This window comes from Chelonoidis abingdonii, chromosome 10, assembly GCF_003597395.2.
Source record: "Chelonoidis abingdonii isolate Lonesome George chromosome 10, CheloAbing_2.0, whole genome shotgun sequence".
Classification (NCBI taxonomy): domain Eukaryota; kingdom Metazoa; phylum Chordata; order Testudines; family Testudinidae; genus Chelonoidis; species Chelonoidis abingdonii.
The window spans coordinates 35,169,365-35,193,541 of record NC_133778.1 but is presented as its reverse complement, the minus strand read 5'-3'; the positions used below and the strand labels follow the sequence as shown (position 1 = coordinate 35,193,541).

At 38.2% G+C, this 24,177-nt stretch overlaps 1 protein-coding gene across 4 annotated transcripts in view; it reads right to left on the bottom strand.

Moving 5' to 3' along the window:
• Positions 1–24,177, bottom strand: part of SESTD1 (SEC14 and spectrin domain containing 1) — a 110,212-nt gene that overhangs the window by 51,100 nt on the left and 34,935 nt on the right. For all 4 annotated transcript variants that reach the window (XM_032783823.2, XM_032783820.2, XM_032783822.2 and 1 more), the window contains 3 exons: positions 19,687–19,795; positions 12,354–12,444; positions 8,274–8,387 (listed from right to left, as the gene is read on the bottom strand). In XM_032783823.2, coding sequence (XP_032639714.1) covers positions 8,274–8,387; positions 12,354–12,444; positions 19,687–19,795 — 314 coding nt within the window. The remainder of the gene's footprint in view (positions 1–8,273; positions 8,388–12,353; positions 12,445–19,686; positions 19,796–24,177) is intronic.

Sequence of the window (24,177 nt, the reverse complement as noted above, 5' to 3'; positions counted from 1 at the left end):
ATGATCTACTGAATATATTAATCCTATTTGTATGCATGTATCATTTTTGTATGTTATGTCAAAGTTATTAATGTTAACTGTGTACTGGCTTGATTTCTAAATAACCTTAGTAGAGCATTTGGTCAGTTCCTGGAGAAAAGAATGTTGAAATTAAGTACCTGATCAAGAAACAGTTAAAGGACAATGGATCTTGGAATGCTCCAATCCACATAGGAAGTCTGCTTGAAGACTTTCAAGGTAGCATGTAAACAATGGAGTCCTGAGCTGGCAGGGAAAGCAGGGGTAGAAGTAGTCTTGGCACGTCAGGTGGCAGCTCCCAAGAGGGTTTCTGTGATCTAACCCCTCACACTCCTCTCTTCACACTGATTGTTGATTTTCAAAAAGCTAATCTGACAGCCTTATATCTGAATCAATGTCAAAGAAGATTTTTTTTAAATGGATGCCATATGCAGAGAAAATAGTCCGAGGGCAGTTTTGAGCTGCATGCAAATTGCAAACATCAAGAAATTCACTGATTCTGGGTTTAAGGTATGTTCAGGTTTTCCAGTGATCCTAGTTATTACATATGAATTTCTAATAACCATGAATGTAATGAAACAATGACTATTTGCTAAAAGGAAGGCCGTTCTGGTTTTATGCCAGTGTGTGTGTATAGTACTTAGAAAAAGCAAAAAGGATTAGGAAATTCTAAAAGGATCCTAGTCTTTGCATTTGTTAATGCAAAAACCTGAGCAGATTTAAAGGATGCCTGGAATAACCAACTCCATGTTTCAGAAGAATGAGACTCCTGGGGAGTAACAAGACAATCTGCAGTCCATTTGGGATCACCTTGATTTGGAATGGCCAACTATTAGTCAATGAGAGCTCGGCTAACAGCAAACTCTAGGGGCAACACTGGCTGCTTGTTCACATGAGTTCTCACTACTTTTGGCTTTAGAAGAGGGTGGGAGTGGGAAACAGAGCCTCTTCGATCATAGGACTGGGAAAGCTTTGTTGGGAACCAAGTGGGAGCTGTACTGGGGAGGGCACAGAGCACTGATGTCAGGAGTTCAAAAGCATGAAGGTAGGCATGCCCTACAGCACCACAATTGAGTCAGGTCACCTGTCTCCAATGGTCTCACAGTAGCCTTTAGAAAAGATGCCAACAAGGATTCTGCACTCACTCAGGTGCCATTCCTTATGCCACCTCCCGTTTATACCCATTCTCCTCCTACTTAGGAGTAGTGATTGTCTGCTGTAGAGCCAGGGAAGGAACAGAGCACACTGTCACTCCAAATGGCAGCACTCGGAAGGCATTAGAAAGAGACTGTCTGGCTGAACTATGCAAAAGGATGGGAGTGGGGGCAGAATGGGAGAGAATTCACTGATGTCACTGCCAACTAGCTGGCCTGACCAGGCTGCTTGAGCATTACGATTCCTCCTATGCCCTCCCAAATACAGCTTCACTGCACTATTCTCAACAAAATTCCCCTGAGCTTCCTCTTCTATTTTAGGGGTATAGTTGTTTCTCCCCATTTCTTAGGAAGAGGCTTTTGCATTAGTGCTGTCCTGCAGCAGGCACAGTCAACTAGTACAGAAGAAGAGCAGCCTCTGAGAACACCACATGGAATAAGTTATTGTTTAAAAAAAAAACAAACCCTGAAAAACAGACTAAGTTCTCTGACATTCCTTAGGCAATGGATATTATTTAACTCTATGTTTTATGAAAAATTCCCCACAGTTCACATAAAAGTTGTTACAACACTAGAAGTATTGTTCACTCTCATATCTACCAACTCCCTCTTACAATCTACTGCTGTTCAGAAGGGAGTGCCTCCCATTTTAAAGTAATGCTCTAACAAACCTCAAATGGAGAGCATTGGCCTGCTAAACCCAGGTTGTGAGTTCAATCCTTGAGGGGACTATTTAGGGAACTGGGGTAAAAGAAAACAAAACAAAAGAACCCCTCCCCCCAAAAAAAACAAACAAAAAAACCTGTCTGGGGACTGGTCCTGCTTTGAGCAGGAGGCTGGAATAGATGACCTCCTGAGGTCCCTTCCAACCCTGATATTCTATGATTCTATGAATGTTTGATAGGTTCTGTATCTTAAAATGACCAAGAAAACAAATATGTACACAGAAGCCATAGAAATGTAGGGCTGGAAGGGTTGTGGAGAGGTCATCTAGTCAAACCACCTGATTTGGGGCTGGACCAAGTATATCTAGACCACCCCTTACAGGTGTTTGTCTAACCCGTTCTTTAAAATTTCCAATGACGGGGACTGCACAACCTCCCTTGGTAAACTATTCCAGCTATCATTATAGATAATCTTTTCTTAATATCTAACCTAAATCTCCTTGACTGCAGATTAAGCCCATTACTACGTCTACCTTCAACAGACATGAAGAAAACACGGTTACTCACCTTTGTAACTGTTGTTTTTCGAGATGTGTTGCTCATATCCATTCCAGTAGGTGTACGCGCCGCGCGTGCACGTTCGTCGGAGAACTTTTACCCTAGCAACTCCAGCGGGCCGGCAGGCCGCCCCCTAGAGTGGCCCATGCCATGGCGGGTGATGTATACCTGCCGGCCCGCCCGCTCCTCAGTTCCTTCTTGCCGGTACTCCGACAGTGGGGAAGAGGACGGGGAACAATATGAGCAACACATCTCGAAGACAACAGTTTAAAAGGTGAGTAACCGTGTTTTCTTCTTCGAGTGCTTGCTCATATCCATTCCAGTAGGTGATCCAAGCCTTACCTGCGGTGGGGTCGGAGTTAGGGTCACTGTGCGCAACACAGCAGAGCCGAAGGCCGCATCAATCCCTGGACTGCTGGACAGGCATAATGGGTAGCAAAGGCTAGGTCGTACCAGGTCCGTATACAGGAAGTCACCCTGAGGAAATCTCTGAGAGGAAACTGGTAACCCTCTAACTCGTTCCGCGACGGCAACAAAGAGTTTGGGCGACTTACGGAATGGTTTAGTATGGCTCCATGTAAAGGCAGCGCTCTGCGCACGTTAAGGAGTGTAACTGCTGCTCCTTGGAGACAAGTGTGGTTTTGGGAAGAAGACGGTCATGGAATATGTCTTGGTTGACATGAAAGGCCGAGACGACCTTGGAAGAAGTGCGGGTGCGGGCCGCAGTTGCACTTGTCCCGATGGAAACCGTATATGGGATCCACGACGAGGGCGCGCAGCTCGACACGCGCCAAGCAGAAGTGATCGCCACCAGGAATGCCGTCTTCCAGGACAAGTAAAGAAGGGAACACGTAGCCAGCGGCTCAAACGGGAGAGAATGAGACGGGATAGCACCAGGTTGAGATCCCAGGAGGGGGCTGGGGGGCGGGACCTGCGAGTAAAGGCGTCCAGCCTTTGAGGAATCTGGGACACCATTGGGTGGCGAGAAGACCGAGCTGTCTTCACTCCTGGGTGAAAAGTGGAGTATGGCCGCTAAGTGAACGCGGAGAGAGGACAGTGCAGGCCTTGCTCCTGAGCGACCAAAGGTAATCTAGAATTAACGGTATGGAAACACGGTGGATGGAAGCGCTTTTCCGCGCACCAGCACGTAAACCGCTTCCACTTGGCTACGTATGTGCCTTGTAGATGGTTTTCTACTTCCCGACCGGACTGCCTCACTGGGGAAGAGCAATGTAATTCGGACCGAGTTAGCCACTCAGGAGCCACGCGAGAGGTGCAGCGACTGGAGGTCGGGTGACAAGGCGGCCAGTCCTGTGTGATCAGGTCCAGGTGAAGAGGCAGGGAACGGGTCGACTACCGACAGGTCCAGCACAGAGAGTACAATGCTGGCGGCCCATGCCGGAGCGATCAAAATCAAGCGGGCCTGTCCTGCGCGCCTTCAGAAGGACCGGGGGGGGGGGGGTCTGTATTGTTACAGCTATAGTTGCTGACAGGTATTTTGAAATAAATTACCAAAATAATTGAAACTGGCATGATTATATTCTGCTGTTTTAACAAATAAAATATGCAGAATTTTAAAATATTGTGTGCAGAATTTTAAATGTTTTGGTGCTGAATTCCCCCAAGAGTAAATCTATGAACCTATGACACTTCTAGCCTTTCACACAACTGTATCACATTGTTCTTATATTTCACTTGTGAGCCACTTAACCCCCAGATCCTTTTCAGTAGTACCATCTCCTAGACATTTATTTACCATTTTGTAGATGTACATTTGATTTTTCCTTCCTAAGTGTAGTATTTTGCACTTATCTTTATTTAATTTCATCTTATTGATTTCAGACCAGTTCTTCAATTTGTCACGGTAATTTTGAATCCTCATCTTGTGCTCTTAAGTGCTTGCAACTCCTCCCAGCTTGGTGTCATCTGCAAACTCTCCACTCCTTTATCCAAGTCATTAATGAAAATAATTGCATAGTACTGGACTAAGGATAGACCCCCTGCAGCACCCTACTAGATACCTCCCTCCTAGTTTGACAGCAAACCACTGATAGCTAGTTGAAAAACCGCATTCAGAGAAGTTGTAAATCCATTTTGTAGTAATTTCATCTAGACTATATTTCCTTAGTTTGCTTATGAGAATGTCATATGGGACTCTGTCAAAAGCTTCACTAAAAATCAAGATAGATCAGGGGTAGGCAACCTATAGCACATGTGCCACAGGTAGCACACGAGCTGATTTTCAGTGGCACTCACACTGCCCAGGTCCTGGCCACTAATCTGGGGGGCTCTGCATTTTAATTTAATTTTAAATGAAAGTTTCTTGAACATTTTAAAAACCTTGTTTACTTTACATACAGCAATAGTTTAGTTATATATTATACACTTATAGACAGAGTTCTTCTAAAAACGTTAAAATGTATTACCGGCACGCGAAACCTTAAATTAGAGTGAATAAACGAAGACTCGGCACATCAGTTCCGAAAGGTTGCCGACCCCTGAGATAGATCATGTCTACTGCTCCCCCGCTGCCAACTAGACCAGGAACTGTGTCAAAGAAGGTTGTTAGGTTTATTTGATTCTTCAGAAATCCATACTGGTGATTAATATCACCCTATTATCCTCTAGGTGCTTACAAACTGATTGTTTAATATTTTGTTCCAGTGTCTTTTCAATGTATCAAAGTTAGGCTGAAGTGATCCATAATTTCATGGGTCCTCCTTTTCCCCTATTTTAAAGATAGGCATTAGGTTGGCCCTTCTTCAGTTCCTGGGACCTCACACATCCTCCACGAGTTCTTGAACATAACAGAACATGTTTCAGTAAGAACCAAATGGACTAATAAGTGACCTGGGACTCACAAATATCTCTTTGTAGAACATGTGTTGCACAACTATACACAATACATGTATACCATACAACTGTGTGTCTTTCACAATACATAAAAGGTAAATGCAGAGCGGTTAATAATATGTAAACACAATTATATCTTATGAATGCTACTAGCCAGAATATACCTATGGGAAACTCTCTCCATGCCAGACACCTCAAGTAACTGTGCTGGCAACTTTTAAGACATTTTAAGTCTCAAATATGCAGGCCATCATGTGCTTCCAGTGCCATTTTTTCTTGACTCAGTGATTTATTATAGCAATCACTGTAGTTAAAGTGAGATTATACTGTGAAAAGTGACTGGGAAAATGGCAGCATGAGGTTGCATGTTTATTCTCTCAGTGACTTCCAAATCAAATATGCTCAGTTAGGAAAAACCTCTCTGTTAACTGCTAGTGCTGCAAATTCAATCCACGATCTGAAAGTCAAACTGTGTTTTTCATCACAAGTAATAAAAATTATGCTACTACAAATTAGTGAATGATTCTATGCATGAAATCAGATTAGAACACACTCTTATAGCCATATCTCTGCTCTGCAGTGCTAAAAGTAGTAAAACAAAGAAATTAAGAAATACTATCATCTCTAAAACATAAGAATTGGGATAAACAGAAAGAGAAGATCTAGTGAGTCAGCTTTTCTAACTGTAACCAAGTAGCAAATTCTCTAAAGGATGAATGAGTGGAGAAGTTGGAATAAATTGTTCACTTACAGCTACAGGCTACTCTCACCAATTGCTTCTATTCTGCAATGTTTCACTCTCCCTATGGCCTACTCTGTGTTTTACCGCACAGTGAAATAGACAAAGAACATGAAGTAGGGGAGCGTAACAGAGCTCAAGTCAAACAATGCCACAAAATGGCAAAACTGGAGCCATTAGGCCAAAGGCAATCTCCTGCCAAGAAAGTGAAGGTTTCATAAGTTCTCTCAAACCTTTGATGGGAGATGAGGGGAGAAGAAGAGGGAAGGTGCCCACTGTGCTCCCTTTTCCTTTTTTTTTTTTTTTTTTTTTAATTCAAACAAACGAAAAAGATAACAAATCTGAAAATATTTTACAAAACAGGCCTTAATAGCTGATAACAGTATGTTGAATTTAGATATTTCATTCAAATTGGATTTTTTAAGACAGCAGTATACATGCCTCTATTCACATCTCTCTGACCTGTATATTCTGGAGTGCATACCCATCAAGCAATAGTACAAGAGTCGTTAGGAAAGATTGTTGAAAAAGCTTTTCTCTTGACCAGAAAAGAACAGAATGTTGGCATTTCAGCACTTGGACTTTTTCTGTGCTTTCACCCTCAAAATAACTAACTATGGACTACTCATATCTATTTACTGTATTTTAAAACACAGAGCTTTAATTTCAGCAGTACAAAGGTAGGACATTCTTCATTAAATGGTTGTCCTTATTGTATTTAATTACATGTAACTATAACTTAATGACTGATGCTGAACACTCTCTTGAGATCAAATAAAATCCTCCCTCCTCCCCCACCCCGCCATATGACTGTTTAACGTTAACTTTGCCTTATTAGCATATCAGATTTTTACTTAACGTATGCCACTTATTTGTCTAGAAAGATATTCTAGCTAAGTCACAAGAAGAGCCTTTAGGAAAGGGATGTAGAAAAGTGTATATGAGATTAATTTCAAACCACTGAGCCTGTAATGTTTACAACTAATAAGGATGAAAAAGAACAAAAAGAGGAATGGCTTACAGGATGACATGGGAAGAAACTTTCCTTTACACTACAACTTCAAATGCTTCCTGAACTTCCCTAAAATCCATACGAATTATTTAGAGTGCTATCTTTCTTCTTATTGGTGAAATCTTTAGGGACATCTTACACTTTACAATTAAGTAGACAGTTATTTATCCCCAGTCACAGAAGACAACATTGTGTCTATCTTTGGGCTGCTACCTTCCCATCCCCACTCTCCCTCATAGTTTCTATAAGAATTTTTGCAAACTGAGAACATCTTACAATCCCAGCAACAGGAAGAAACATTTGTCTATCATCATGGAGAAAGGGAGAGTGTTTTCCTTCTGATCCTTTTTAAAGGGAACGAAGTCCCCCCTCAAGTCACTTTGATTTATCTGTGAAGAACAATGGATGACCGGATATTATATCTACTTATGTGCTCAGGAGACCAAATTTCAGTTTGAACAAGACTCGTTCACAATGATAGTATGAAGGGTCAATCCTAGGGTGACCAGATGTCCCGATTTTATAGGGACAGTCCTCATTTTGGGGTCTTTTTCCTTATATAGACTCCTATTACCCCCCACCCCCATCCCGGTTTTTCACATTTGCTGTCTGGCCACCCTAGTCATTCCACATTCAGAACACTACTTGTTATAATGCAGTCTTATTTTTCCCTCGACTCCACTACCCTTGTAAAAGATGAAAAGATGCAACTATACTTGTTTGCAATCCCTTATATATATATACACACACTGTTTCATGCAAGTCAGAACATAATCTTAGAAAAACATAGGGTGTCTATAACCTTGGCAACTTACCAAAAATTAAGAGGTATAGGGAGGAGATGAATTTAGCAAGACCAAGGACTGTACCTTCAAAATGTTTGCTCCTGCCTGAGTGATAGCAGAAGAGGAGCATCCAAACAGTCCACGGTGGTGGAGCCACGTACAGAATACATACTACAGCATTATAGAACAATTTTTGTAGCTAAAAGCACGGAAAGTGGTATGAAACAGCTTCATCCTCATAGTCAAACCACCATAAAAGCAGCAAAGCTCCATCTCCAAAACTTCATTTAATAGTCTGCCTAAGTTCTTTTTGCAGCTAAAGAATATTTTAAAAGCAATAAGTCACAGTAGTTTTTCAGAGGTATCTAGAAAGCAATCTGGAATAATGATAAGCATTCTTTAAGAAATATCCATTTCAATCAGGTATGTATCATTCTAGCATGCTTAGAGTCAACATTCCTGATAGGAAAAAAAAATTACTATACATACCTCAAAGCCAAGTCTATCTTTCTCTTTCCAAAAACAAAAATGTGTAACCTTCTTGTCCCAGAATTCATCAGGTTTTACTACACAAACAAGCGATACCTCAGCTGGAACAACATTCTGCAAAACAAAATGAAACAGATAAAACATTCAAGATTAAATACCCATTTATGGCAAAATCAACTTGCATTTAGACAGCACCTTTTATCCAGGATCTTAACTCTCTCTACAAATATGAATTAAACAAGACTTACAAAATCCAGGTGACATAGGTGGCTGTTTACTAATTCTACAGAGAGAAATTATACAGAGATTAAGTGATTTGCACTAACTCACACAGTGAGTCAGAACAGAGCTGAGGATAGAATCTGGTTTCCTGATTCCCAAAAGTGTACTCTAACCACTAGCCACCCTCCACCAGTAATGGAAAACAAAAAACACAACCCTATTTACCTGAATATTACTTACAATATTGTGGTAATAAAACTATAGTTAAGGCTGATATGAGACTTTCAGTCTATAGCCTGTTTGCATACTATCTAGAGAAATACTATGGAAAAAAAATTAAATTGCAAGCTTTATGCAAGCTAATTGAGACTATATTTGAAGTCAGAACTCTAAAGCTAGGTCATCACAATAAAGAAACAAGTTAAGCTAGATGAGAAATATATATATTTTACTATTAAATCAGGATTTAAGATCAATGGATCTGCTATTATAATTTAACTATAATGTTTACTGTTTCCAGAATAGAAACGATCTAAATCATTAAATTGATTAAATATTTTAATTATGCATTAAGTTGACAAATCAATATTTTCCTTACAAAACCGGTGTTCAAATATATTTTGCCTATTTATATATTGTCCTCACATCACAGTACAGGCAGCTTATACATATTACTCTTCTGTGATGTCATCAACTGTAATACTAGGAGAAAGATATATGAACACAGTACTGAAAAGCACTGTGAGTAAAACTGATTTTAAATTATCTTGTTTTAAGATGAAAAATAATTAACAAGTTAATTAACACTCACCCAAAATTTATTTTAAAAAACAAGGTTTTGCAAAACCTAGATCTAATAGGGGAAAAAAAACAAACAACCCCAGCTTGTCTTCATGGGTTTCTCTCCACTCTCACAGAAACAGTTGTTTTTAAACACACACTCCCCTACAGCATTTTCAACCCAAACACTGCCTCACTAAAAAAGTTAAGTGACTTGATTGATTTTCTTTGTCTAATCAGAGAAATATGAGAAGTGATCAGCATAAATAAGTGATTTAGATTTTCTAAATTATAATTTGACATATGGTTACTTGCAGAGGCAAGAAAATGTATTTGAAATATTATTCTTCATAACAGAAGCAATGAGTCACATTACATATACAGACAGAAGCCCGAAATCAAGTGCTTCTAAACATCATTATTATTCTAGAACATGTGATGTACATCCTGTTGAAGAGCACTCATACAGACTTAAGGAAAGAGGGACAAGGCATTTGACAAAAAAGAAAAGGTTGGGGGTCCAAATGTCAAATCTCATTAAGTCTCCAGTCAGTAGCTCTTAAAGATACTCATAAGGCAAACAGGAAAGAGTTGCTCTTCCTGAAAAATCAAAAGGCGGGAAACTAACACTGACAAAAAGCTGACAAAGGATAAGTAATCAGTAAGCCAAATAGAGAAGAATTAGCAGCCTATTGGTGTAAGTGATGGATCTATTCTATTAGGTACATTTTTAAATCCACCCGAGAGAAGTTTTATTTTTGCAAATAGAATCTGAACCTCTCAAATTTGTGAAAATATTTATAAAAAAACATCACTGCCACAGAGAGAGACCTCTAACTTCAGTGGACATCAAAAGCTTGGTCCCTTGATACAGTAAGAAGTAGCACTAATGCTCACCATGGAAGCTGGAAAGAAGCCCACAGACTGTTTATAATCAGGAAGCAAAACTGCTTTGAAACCAATGGGCCAGGTGGGTCCTCTTTTGAGCAGAGAAATGCCTATTATATTCAACATATACAAATCCTGGTTACCTTACTTAGATGAATGGTCCCACTGACATCCTCTGCAATGGGATTTGGCTTTAAAGAGACTATTGGCATAGCTAAACTGAGCAGGATTTGGCCCTTGTGGTGGAAAACGCCAAGACTGCACATAGAGGGCCAGTAATGCTAGACTTACATATCCATAACGGACATAAAAAAATATTTAAACTGCAAAAAAAATTTAATTTCTGAGAAACATTGCACAGAAATGCAAAAGCAAATGTACATTAGAAGAACAAACAATTTAGATGCATTATTTCTGATATGAAAGTTGGCGAAGAGTCATATCCTGTTGAAAATTTTCAAAATCATGTTATTTATTGCTCATCTGGGTGAAGCTCAATATTTTGAAAACTTGATAAAGTGTTACCCTAATAATTGAACAAACAGCATTCCAAGGTCCAGATTTTCAGACCAGCTTCTAACTTTGTGCAAGACAAGGCATTCTGGGAACCCTAAACATTCAAATGTCCATGTTATAATTGAATAAACTCCTGGTTTCCCTTTCTGAGTGCACAAATACAGTACAATTTTTGAAATGCCCAAATGTGAACACCTATAAACTTAAATGTGTAATGCAAGGCACGCAAATATAGAGGATGCTTTTGAAAATGTGGCCCTAAAAGTCTATTTTCAGTTTCAATTTAATGTATTAATTCAAATTATTTGTCTATGCCAGATTCATTGCAAATTGAAACTGCAAGATTACAGTTACTGTGCTTATTCAACTAAGACCCTTCCCTCTACTCCTTATTTAAAAATGAATAGTTTAATGCTTCCTTGTTTTCTCAGTACTTACTCATTAGAATGATCCTGCAATCCACATCAACTCTCTTATTTATTATAAATCAAAATTAGAGGCATATGCATTTAGTCTTTTCCCACGTGCTACCATTACATTTCTGTAGCTGGCACTAACATTTTCTTTTTTTAGAATTATCAGAGAAACACAAAAAGAAAAGGCACTTGTACTTGTATATTTAACTATGCTGTTATAAAGCAAGGAGATTTTCACTTCTGTTTCTGGAGACTAACTGTTATGGCACTTTAATAATACAGATTTTAGACTGCCAATCACAGTAGCAGCTGGGCGCTTATTAACAGCAAACATTTTAAAAATAAGCTGTAAGCCATATCTTAATTGCTGCAATTAAAAGCCACTTTCATCTACCCCCTCCCTGCAATAAAACATAAAACAGAAAAATGAGATAAAAATTAAACCAAATAAAAAAAAACTGTGTCTATGCTGCTCTGAGCTTGACAGACTAAGGTTTTGAAGGAGCTCGCAAGGAAGCAAACTCCACATATGGAGACCTTCACCTGAGAAAGTTTTACTGCCTATGGAGGAGTCTCTAATTCTAGGCACTGGCAAGCAGCTGATCTTAAATGGTATGATAGGACATAGAACAAGAAGCAGTCTCTCAAAAGGTTTGGATACAGAACATTCAAAGAAATACAAGCTACAAAATCTAGAATTGTATCAGGAAGCCAATGCAAAGACTTCAACACAGCGACAAACCTGTATTCTGTACTAGCTAGAGCTCCCAGATAGGCTTCATAAACAAACATAAGCAGAGTGCCCTGCCAGCAGTCTATATTGGAAATGACAAAGGCTGGAAAACCACTGCCATGCCTATATTAAAGAGGGAAGACCATAGCCTCCTGATTAGCCATAGATTATGAAAGTTACTGAGACACACCAAAGAATTGAGGAGCATCAATGATCCATAGGGCCCGGACGTTGTAAACTATTCACATTTAACATGGTAATACACTTGTAAAAGTTTTATCTAGATCTCAACAGAAGGCTGCTCAGATCAAAACTTGAATAACTTTCTACAGAAGTATATAAACCCCTTTTCAGATTAATTGCTTCTACTTACAAAATTCTGTGTAACATAGCATATACTGTGTAATTAAATGATGAATTGACTGTTTCCCAATAAAGAAATTTCAGCTGTTTCAGTAACACAGCATTCTGACTTCCATCTATAAAACTAATCTGTTCATTGTGAATACATAAAAATTGATTTACCTGGAGCATTAACACCACCGTCTTTACCACATTCCATTGAGATTTTCTGCCATCCACTATCACAGTAAATCCTCTAGCTTTACACTTTTCACTAAGACAAAAAAGAAATACTTTTAGAAAACAGTAAAACTCGAGAACAAAATGTCAGATATCACAGTGATTAGCTTGGCTATTACTGACTTTCATCACGACCATTTTAAAAGTAGAACATTGCTTTGGGATTTTGCAATTTTACTTACTAAAAATCTTCCCTTAAAAATTGAAGTATGTTCACTTACAAAACATTTTATTATAGTACCATACTAGCAATTTTTTAAACAGCATTAATATTCCAGAAAATGTATCAAAAATTCATTATATTTTGTTTATATTGCAGATCCTCTTACCAATGATTATAAAGTACATTATAAACATTACACAAATAAATATCACAAAATCCCTGTGAGATAGCACAGTATTTTATAAATGGGTAACAGAGGCACAGAGAGATTAATTTTCCTAAGGTCACCAAGGAAGTCTGTTGCAGAGTCAACAATATAACTTCCATGTCCCATTCCTAAATCACTTGATCTAGGTCACAATCCAGGAAAACATTTAGGCTCGTGATTAATTTCAAACATGCACTTAAGTGTTCTTCTGAATCAGGGCCCTTACTACAAAATACAAAAAGCCAGCTAGAAGAATACAGACTTTGCAAGGAGATACAAAAGGGGAAAATGTAGTTCAAATTGACAGTATTTATTTACTCCCTTTTTAAATTAACAACTTTAAGTACCAAATATATCATTTTCAAAGAAGTATATATTCATATAAAAAAAAGTTGAAAGAACACTTAAGGTTACAAAGTCAAGTGCTCAAAGGTTAGGAAATGCCAGCATTAAGGTTGTCTGTGCCCAGCCTCAGCATCTTCCTCTTTCTTACCTAGCTGTCAGCAAGGGAAACCTACAAAATACAGGAAATCTCTCTCCATGCTCCCAGTTCCAGTTCCAGGCACCATAGCTTCTAGTAACAAAGAGTCCTGCTCAGTGCCTATGGCTCTAGGCTAGGGCATGCTTGCCCAGATGGAACATTCAGAGAATTCAGCTGCTGGTGTCTAACAAACCTTCATTGAGCACAAGCATATGGCAATTTTCAGAGGCTTGTAACTTGAACAAATTTTGGTGGACTCAGGGTAACGTCCTCGCCAAATTTTAAGTCCGTGCTTTAAACATGATGGCTCTAGAGCAGTGGTTCCCAAACTTGGGTTTGCAAACCCTTGAGGGTTCGCAAAATGTATCAGGGGGTTCTCAGAAAAAGTTCTGTAATGGCAGACGGAGCCATCCCTAGGGACTCAGGTTTGGGGGGAAGCAGCCGGGACCCAGGCATGTGGGGTGGGCAGCCCGAGCCCTGTGGAGCATGGGGCCGTCAGCTGGGACCCTGTCCCTGACAGACAGGAGAAGTTCGGTGGCATGAGGGGCAGAGTGGGAGGGGGAGCCACGCTGTACCTGGGGGACCGTCCAGACTAAATTTGTCCCTGGCCCTCCACCCCCCTGCTGCTGGAAGAAAAAAAGTGTTTGCGCACAAAATCAACTGGAACCAAGGTCACTGTAGACAATTTGGCAGTAACAATCCTCAGTTAGTCCATACTCAGTCATTCTTGGTAGTGTGCCATTTTGCTCCAATGAGACTTGAGTGAATCTTCTCATTTACTAGTTTGTTCGTTTGTTAGCGTTCTCAGTATGTTATTTTTATTTGAACTGTTGGACATGTGCCTGAAAACTGAAAGTGTAAAAGACACCAGAAAACGAACATTCGACATCAGCTAGTCCAAAGTGTGGAAAATCTAAGTCAAATGATCATGATGGTCCTGGGAGCTCGCTTATGAAGAAAAGAAAATATGACAACAATTATATAAAATATGGCTTTACAGCACTGGTGAGCAAGGGTGTACAAAACCAGAGTGCATAATCTGTGGCGATGTCCTAGCAAACAGCAGCCTCAAACCTTCTCTACTTCAGCACCACTCAGAAACTACAAGCCCCACACAACTCGACAAGCCTGTTGACTTTTTCAAGTGAAAATTAGCCAAGTATAAAAGTGACATTACCAATTTTGTATCCAAAGCAAGTACCGATAACAAAAATGCACTTGAAGTGTCATACCGAGTGAGTTCCCGAGTAGCAAAAGCAACAGAGGCTCATACCATAGCAGAGAGCTTGATTGGCCCATGTATAAAAAAAAAGACATAGTTCATTGCACGCTCATAGAAAAGGCTGCAAAAAGGATTGACATAGTACCTTGGTCTAATACTACATTGCTGCAAAAAAATTAATGACACGTCAAGTAATGTAGAGACCACAATTGTATATAGAGTGAAAAATAGTCCATATTATGCTATACAGTTGGATGAATCAACTGATGTTGCTAATCTATTTTGCTAGCGTTTGTACGTTATGTGAATGAAGGTATGGTTGAAAAAGACTTGTTTTGCCGACTACGGAAAGAACATACAACTGGAGAAGATATCTTCAATCTGACTAATGCATATTTTCAAGAAAAAGAAATAGATTGGTCTCATTGGCTAGGCATTTGCATTGATAGGGCCACATCAACGACAAGGAAGTATACCGGATTCATAGCTCATACAAAAAAGGTTGCATCAAACGTCTCTTGGACTCATTGTAGTATCCATAGACAAGTGAAAATGGTGAATTTCATAAAATCATGACAAACAAATTCCAGAATATTTCACGTACTTTGTGCAGAAATAGGTAGTGTACACAATTGTTTGTTGCCCCACACCGAAGTTAGATGGCTCTCACATAGCAAAATCCTTGTGCACTTGTTTGAGCTTAGAATGGAAATCCTTGTTTTTTTCTATAGCCACCCTTTCCACCTCACCAGCTGTATGGAAAATCATGTCTGGCTTCAGAGCCTAGTTTATTTAGCAGACATTTTCTCAAGGATAAATGACCTAAACTTAGCTCTTCGAGACCTCACTATAACAGTTTTCAACATGCAAGACCAAGCTGAATCCACGGTAAGGAAGTCGCAATTCTGAGAAAGGTGTTTGGAAAACAATCAAACTGAGTGTTTCAGTACTCTTCATGACTTCCTAACAGAACATGAGCTTTGGTTGGATCAGTGCATTAAAACCAATATAAATGCACACCTAAAAGGATGCTGCACGACGTTCAGGGAATGCTTTCCAGCTATGTCAGGCAATAATGACTGGATTTGCAACCTCTTTGATGATACCACTCTCTCAAAGATATTGAGCACTGAGGAAAAAGAGAAATTGATTGAGATCACTTGTGATTACGAACTGAAAAGGACTTTCAGCAGTCTGTTACTGATCAACTTTTGGCTGAGTTTAAGAAATGGATACCCGCTGTTGGCAGAAAAGGCTACTATCATTTTGTTACCGTTTTCAACAACATACTTATGCGAGAAAGCATTTTCCTCGTATGCACATCTGAAAACCAAATACAGAAGCAGTCTCAGGTCTGGTTCGGCAACTGAGTCTATCTTTCTCCAGTGGTTCCGGACTTCCAAGACTATACAGATCAAAGCAAGCACATCCATCACACTGAGGAGATTTAAATGTCAAGACTCTTTATGTGAAATGGAAAGGGAGGAGGAGATCTTTTACTGTTTCTAAAATTAAATAGACTGCTAGTGTTGTTTTTAAAATTATTATGAAGAACAAGTTTAAGCTTTGTTCTAGCCATGTGTTTTTCACCTGGATTGCTCGAGACCCGAATGCTTGTGGGAGGATTGCTTTATTTAAGTTGGCTTCTTAAATACCTTCATGCTGGTTCACATCTGGTACTCCCTGATGAAACATGTAGGAGTCTTGTCCTATAACAGGCTTAACTGAAGTGATACGAGCTACAAAAGTGAAATCTTGGAAGAATGTTGATGTTTTTATAACGTAATAAAATTAATAATGTAATGAGAAATAATAATGTAATAATAAATGTGTCATTAAAAACCAAATTATTTCCAAGATCACTGCTTCTATAATTTATGCTCAGGTAAGAGAGAAAATCCCTGGAAACATTCATTTTTAGGAGCGGGTTCATGAGATTTGGTATTTTCGTGAAAGGGGTTCATGGGTTGTTAAAGTTTGGGAATCACTGCTCTAGAGCTTCTCAGTGAAATGACTCAGCATGGGAAGTTTCAGTCTCAACAGTTAAAAGTTCAGCGAGTGATAAGCAACTGAGAACACTGGATAGCTTTAACTAACCATGCACACTAGTGCCAGCTCTGACTATAAACTGTTTAGTAAGACATTCTAGTCATTGTTCAAATACATACAATATTACTACATGTATATCTTTTTAGTTTACCATAACTGCACCATTATGGGGCTAAAATGGATTTACTATCACTTATAATGAGCTATCAAGTGTACTTAAAGAAAAATGGTGTGCATATACTATTTTTTTTAAAAAAATAAATCAATATATGGTACCCTTGCCCATTTTAATTTATTTTTTAATGAAAAAAGTGTTCAGCTCCTGAAAATTTACATAGAGAGCACGCTGCCTATTACTACAATGATCCCACTGATTTCCAATACAGTTACTCATAGCAGCAAGCAGCATGCTAGGTAGTAAGCATTTGCAGGATCAGAACTTTAGCCTACATTATGGATAAGAACCAACTAAACCACAGGGGGGAGGGGGGAATCAATTAGAGTTGAAAAATATTCAGAAGCATATTTCACTCTCTTTCTAGAACAAAAACAATTAGTCAATTTTTAGTTTAGGAATAAACTAATTTCCAACATGGCTGCCATTGTGTACCTGGATTTTACTTTATTTTTAAATGGCACCTCCTGAAGACATGCATAAGATTTTCCAGGGACCCCACTGAAAATTAGGTTCACTGTTTGCAATGTCACAGCCAGAGCAAGTTCTGAAAGCCAAGTTATAACGAAGATTTATATAGGAGTTGACACAACCCAACCTTGAATACAGCAAACACAAATAATGTCACTATCATATTCCTTTGAAATATTGTTTCTTAAGGTCAATGAAAACAAAAACAACAGCATTTGTATATTCCATCATGTATTAACCCACAAAAAACAACAAATTATCCAATTCTGAAAGGTTAAATAAAATGTTTAATACAATGCATTTAAGCTTTAAAAAATATTGGTAAAACTGATCTGTGCATTAGAACAGTGAAGCCTGCAAACTCCATTGACAGGCCATTGCAGGACATGAAATATTTCTGCATTTATCTTTTTTTGCACTATAAAAAAGTTTTTATATTTTAAAATCATATCATATATATCATAACAAAGACACCTCTACTCCATAGCTATGAATTTGCTTTAAAAATCCACAGCAGTATTTCAGGGATGGTGTACAAATCAAAGAAATTTCACTTCAACGCTACAAAAGTCTGGCCTGCCACAAACCATTTTACATTAATAAAAGAAAAATTTGGAGTTACAACACTAGCTACTGAAGTTAGTGAGGCACAATTTTGAGCCAGCGTATGTTAAACAACGTATAACTTCAGGTCCATTTCTGCAAACTATCCACTGATGGAACTCCCATACAAGTCAACAGGATTACTCTCACAAGTAAGACCACTCATTCAAAGAATTAGGCTTGATATTTGTTAGAAACGCATATGCCTGGTTGGGGACAAAATGCCAACTCACAAGCTTTTTAAAGCCTTCCAGAAAAAGCACAAAGAACCTTTAATATTTAAGCAAAACACTTTAAAAAAAAAAATTCTTTCTACTATTAAACCAACAGTAAATCAGGATGGTCTCCTATATTATTATTCTGCATGACTGTGGGAACGTCAAACTTTATTTTCATAGGTGTTTCACAGTTTACACATGGTACGAGCAATGCTTAGTGTGAATTTTCAGATAGCTTTAAGCAAAATAAGTGCAATATATATCACAGCTAGATAGTAGAACAACTAAATTTGGTAGAATACTTATGTCTACATTTATTCAACAAACAGAACGAAGCCCTGAAGTCAATTAGACTACTTGCATGAATAAAATTAGCACAATTTTCACCCAGAATTTTGTAAAAGTTCCAACTTCTTTTTTTAAAAAACAAACAAGAACACAAATGTACATTTAACAAGCATATAACTAATTAAGAATACAAATAAATTATTCAATCAAGCTTTACAGAAGTGACCCGAGTATCTCAAGTTTCTTCTAGTAGTACTCATTTTTCTTCTCTTTGATCTTGACTTTGGGGACAGATCATTAGCCTGTATATCTGAAAAGATCTGATACTCCCATTAGCAAAAAAAGCATAAAGCATTTTTTATTTAATTATGGTAAAATCTCTCTCTCTCGCTCTGTTATAATTGGTCTTTTAACCATGTTGGAAATATGAGCATTCAGTTGGGAAGAGGGAAAAAAAAAATCAAACACAAAATGATAAAACTAAGATTTGATGATGACTTACCAGACCTGTTGGATAATTTTTGCCCCCATCATCAGAGACAACCAAATAAATTAATAATATCTGGCCAAATAAATATAGATCTGAACCTGCAGTTTTTCCACAAGCAAATCTCCCACAGAAGTTAATAATTTTACTATCAAACCCATAGTTAATGATAGAATCCATTGAACTCTGGCCCAAATTCAGTAAAACAATTATAGCATTTTTTTTTATTTTTTTTTTTAAACTAAGCATGGAAGTAATCCCACTCACTTCAATGAGACTTCATATATGCTTAAAATTAAGCACAATTTAAGTGCTTCAGTGAATCTGGACCTGTATGAGTAAAAGGCTTGCAAAAACAAAACAAAACAAAAACAAAACAAAAACTATTTTCTGCCTGAAAAGTCCCACCAATTCCAATGACTAGCCTTTTTTAATGTTGCAGTTAAATTATAGTCGCTAGTTAGTTTACACTAAATCATCAGAAAGAAAAGTTACTGAACGTATTCCAACAGTGCAATGGTAAAATACACTGGACAGAAAAAAATAAGCAGGATAATTTATTTTAATTATCGCATATCTGTCAATGTACTATGTTATTTGTGTTTTAAGTTGTTCTAATTATATCAAATGAGCTCATTATAGTATAATCCAGTCAAAAGGGAGACTGTGGGCCAAATCCAGACCACCACACACTTGAATAGACCACAAAATCTTTTTATTGGCGTCATTAATGTTATTGAAGTGTGAAAAATATTTCTCTGGAGTCTGGACCTTGACTATATGTTGACCAAGAAATGTGGACGTTGACAAAAAATAATTGACTATTCCAGATTACTATGTAAAATATTTTTGTACTGGAAGATAAAAATATTTAGTGCTTTTAAGAAACATCTTTAGAGTAACTTAGTCACCTTGGAATGCTTAGCAGATAGTCTAGTGTAACACTTAGCTCATCCATGTTTGTCTGTTCAAGGCATAATGGAATTGTCAGAATGAGGCCACTTCGTCTGTCTTTCCCTCCTATTAAAAAAAAAAAAAAAGGCATTACAAAGATTTAATGTAGTTTTATGATAAAAATACACATTTTCAGCTACATAGTCTCAAATTACATGTTACTTGTGTCTAAAACTGCTATGAAGATTACAAGTGAACAAGAGTACAGTGAGTTGTGGGTAGTCCTGTAATTAAAGCACATTTTGTGAAGCATATCTTAGACCTTAAAGCAAAGTTACATAATAGACTAAACAATGTATTTGTAACCTACCAGTAAATAACATGCGCAAAACACAGTTTGGTCATGAAGATACCTTAATGCAATAAACACAGTTAATAAATATATTAACAACTTTGAACACTTACTGAAAAGACATTGAGATTTTTTAAGACTATAAATTTACATTAAGGCTCCCAATCTAGAAAGGTACTTTAGCATATACTTGTCTTCAATAGAACCATTAATGTGCTTGAAGTTATGTACATGCTTACATACCTTGCTGAATCAAGGCCTAAAAGGTAAAAATGTAGAACATGTGACCTAGATTATTTTTTAAAGGGTGTCTGAAGTTAAGCTCCTAAAGCCATATTAATGGCCATATTTTCAGAATTACTAATATCCAAGAACCCACAACGGCCCGTGTATCTAGATCAGAACAACAGTAAGTTCATTGTACAGTTTCTGTTAGCACACAGCAGATTTTCATCCAAATATAAAGAAACAATGAATATTTTAAGGTCAAAAACACACAAGATTTAAGGCCTATTTTCACAGGCAAAGATCACCCAGAACTCTCACTGAAGTGTTGAGAGCTGTGAGTGCTCTGAAAATCAGGTCCTTTATGTTTTATCCATAACACTTTTTAGTATGTAGGGAAAGGAATTCATAGTCATTTCACTAGATCTCATGAAGTGATGAGCCTTCAGTACTGAGGTGTTGACTCTTGACTCCATCGCCCACTTTTTAAATTCTGAAACAAACACCATCATCCTTTCTCCCACGCTTTCCCCTCACACTTGAGACAAGTTCCCTGTAAACATTCCCAAAGTCATTTCTTTGTTCTCGTTCAAATCCTGTATTTGTACAGTGCCTAGCACAATAGGGTCCTAGTCCAGAACTAGGACTCCTAGGTGCTACAATAATTCAAAGAAATACAGCAGAACCCTGTTTATCTGATCTAATTGGCACCCAAGCCAGATCAGATAATCCAAAAAATGGATAAAGTGGAGAATGGGAAAGTGCAGTGCTGTACCGCCAACTAGTAGCCACAGGAGAGATCTCCCCCTTTTGGTCGTGTGTCCACCATGTTATCCAGTTAACACAGAAAACCAAATAATGGAGGATCAGATAAACGGGGTTCTACTGTAACAACAAACAAAAACAACTTAAGAAAAAGGGACTTCCAAGTTTGCTCTCAATAAAGATGAGGTACTGAAGCTAAAATATACTTTACATTTGATATCACACCACAAATTATGTAAACTATTGACCAAACAAATCTTTTTATCTCATTTGAAATGGCTGTTTAAGCCACGTGGTAGCTAGATATTAACAATATATGGCCAGAGCCTGGCCCATGCCATGTCCCCGTTTTGCCTCTCTGATGGCACAAAAGGGTCAGAGAACAGATTCCTTTGTTGGGAAAGAACCCTGGTTGGATGCAGAGCTAGTTCTATGCCATCCCCTCAATGGACCCCAGCATAGGGGGTATGTCACGGATATGCTGGGGGCAGAAGGGCATGTGACCAGTGTAATGGCCCCCCTTGAGAACAATTAACATAAGTAGGCAAAAAACTTAGAGCAGTGATTTCCTCTAAATTGCAAGTGTCCAAATCCAGCCACCAACTGCCCCCAGGATCTTGGGTTTAAGTGGAAAGGTGACTAAGATCTGCTCTACAGCTGCTTGGGGAGAGTTATTAGCAACAGAAGAGAGGCATGCTGAACTATTCACTAGTGAGAAGGGCAAAACACAAAGGCAGAAGATGGGAAGAGTAGCAGACATATATCCATCACAGCAAAATAGAATGAAGAAGGACAGGTAAAGTAACAGAAGTGTCCCAATCATACACTACAATCATAGGTGCCAGGAGGCTCAGAGCAAGTTTGGGAAAAATCAAACAGTATGCTCATTATTAGACCTACTAGCCACAGGCTGATATGGAATATGGAACCACCAAAACAGGGGCAGCATTTAGGTAGGAATTGCTGCATCCTCCTCCTTCTCGGTTGCTGGGTGGGACGATAGCTCTCACCTGACTGTTGTCCCTGGATGTGTCCCTCTTTACCTGCCATCACATAATCAGTTCTACCACTCACATTCCCATAATATAGCACTGCAAGGTATCAGTTTGACGTGGAAAGTCTAATGGATGCACTGTTTTCAGTGCTAGTTACTGATGTAGCATAAGCAAAGCTGCAAAGATTGAACAGAATTTTATATCTTTGCACTTGGATCTTTTCAGCAACCATCTTCCTGAGAAACTGTATTTCACGCTGAAAACATGCTGCTTATCTAATTTTTTATAATGAAGTAAAGTAGATGGAAATCAACAGATATAAACTGCAGCATGATTTACAACTTAGTCCAATAGCTTTTTAAGCCAACACTGTGGTCTTATATTATCTTTTTCTATCCTTCAGCTTTTTTTCAAATGTTCCACATCTGCATTAATAAACCAGTTTCAAAGTAAACTGTAAATCTCAGTAGCTATAAAGGTGCTTTGATTTTCTTTGCCATTGCTTACTGGGATAAAAGATTTTTTAAATGTGTTAACCTTTTTGCAAAATCCTGCAGGATGGTCTAATATAACAAGGAGTTAGTTATAGACACTAAGGGGACAGTATCCAAACTACATCAACCAGACCTGAAAAGCTGGATTTTGTCTGATAGAAGATAATCTCCATTTTATTATTGAGGGAAATGGACATGAGAGGAGTAGAATTGTTTTCAGAGACCCTAAAAAGGCAAGTTTTTCTTAAGTAATGTTAAATACCTTGATTATGAAGTTAAGACAGGCATTAACTCATCATGTTTTTGCTTCATGACAGTAGTTGATCTAAATGGAATCTGAATGATGATCAATCAGTCCACAAAGCCACTTAAAGAGAGTTCTATCTGTGCAGAATTACATATGAGATAAGCCCCACATAAAATCAGAACACTAGTACCAAGTGTTGTAGCTACAAACCGGTATATACTGAGAGGGGCTCTTTTCCAAGATAAGCAGAGATGCAAGTGACATAACTTAGCCGTTTATACAATCAGTGTTGGAATTAACTGCAATAATAGTTAAAAGTCCATTCTTTTTCAAAGCCATTCAAAGCCCAAAGCTGGAATTAAAGATCCAACAATGATATCTGGAATATAACACAATTTGGCATATTCCACATCCCTCACAAAGGGCCAGATTCTGTACACTTTATTCATATAAATTAGCCCCTTTAGGTTCAGACAGACAGTCTTCTTGAAGCAAGAAAGGATTTTTTTTTGCCTCCTGGAAGTCATCCATGAAGTTTGTAGTAGTTTTCTAACCATGATGGCCCAAGAGAATGCTAACAGATTGTTGATAACCGGCTATAATGGGGTTTAGCAGTCTGAACAGTGTAAATTGTGTTTCCAAAGACCCTTTTTTAATTTTACCACCCTTGCTGACACCTTCTTTCCCATGAACCGGCAAAGGAGGGAACTGAGGGGCTCTTGAGTATGGGTTAGTCCCTCCCCCAGAAACCAGTAAGCAGTTGTAGGACAGTTTCTGCTAGAGTCTTCTCCATTCTGTAGCTCACTGTTTTGAGCAGCAGAAGCTGCAGACAGCTGCCTTTGCCTCTTCTCTTTCTGAACAGCAGGGGCTACTGAAAGCCCAACCAGTAGCAAAGGAGGGGTAAGAAATTTAAAAAAAAAAAAAAAAAATGGTTTCTCTTCTCCAGCTATATTGATTACAAATATAAGGAATTGAACAAATAACAGCAAAATAGTATGTGTCTTAGGATCTGAAACCATTGTAATTCAAAAGCCATGTTTCTCCACTGATAGATTGTCTTCACAAAGTTCTCAAAAACAAGAACAAAACCACTAAATAAGGAAAAGAGTGCTACTTAAAACATCAAACAAAATATGGTCTTCCACCATGAAAAAACCAAACCACACTTCTAAGAGGCAGGAGGATATATCCAACTCCAATACTGAGTTTAGCTCTGAGCAAGCAGACAGCAGAAAAAAAACACAAAAACAAAAACAAACAAAAAAAACCACAAACGACAAGCATGGCCCATCCACAAAAGCTGACATCAAAGAAATTGTTTTGTAGCTAAGCTCCAAGAAGGCTGAATTCAAGCAGTAGTTACAGATCTTAAAAATGGATGCAGGATGGAAGAATTAGCAGACCAAATGAATCAGCAAAGCACCACTGTC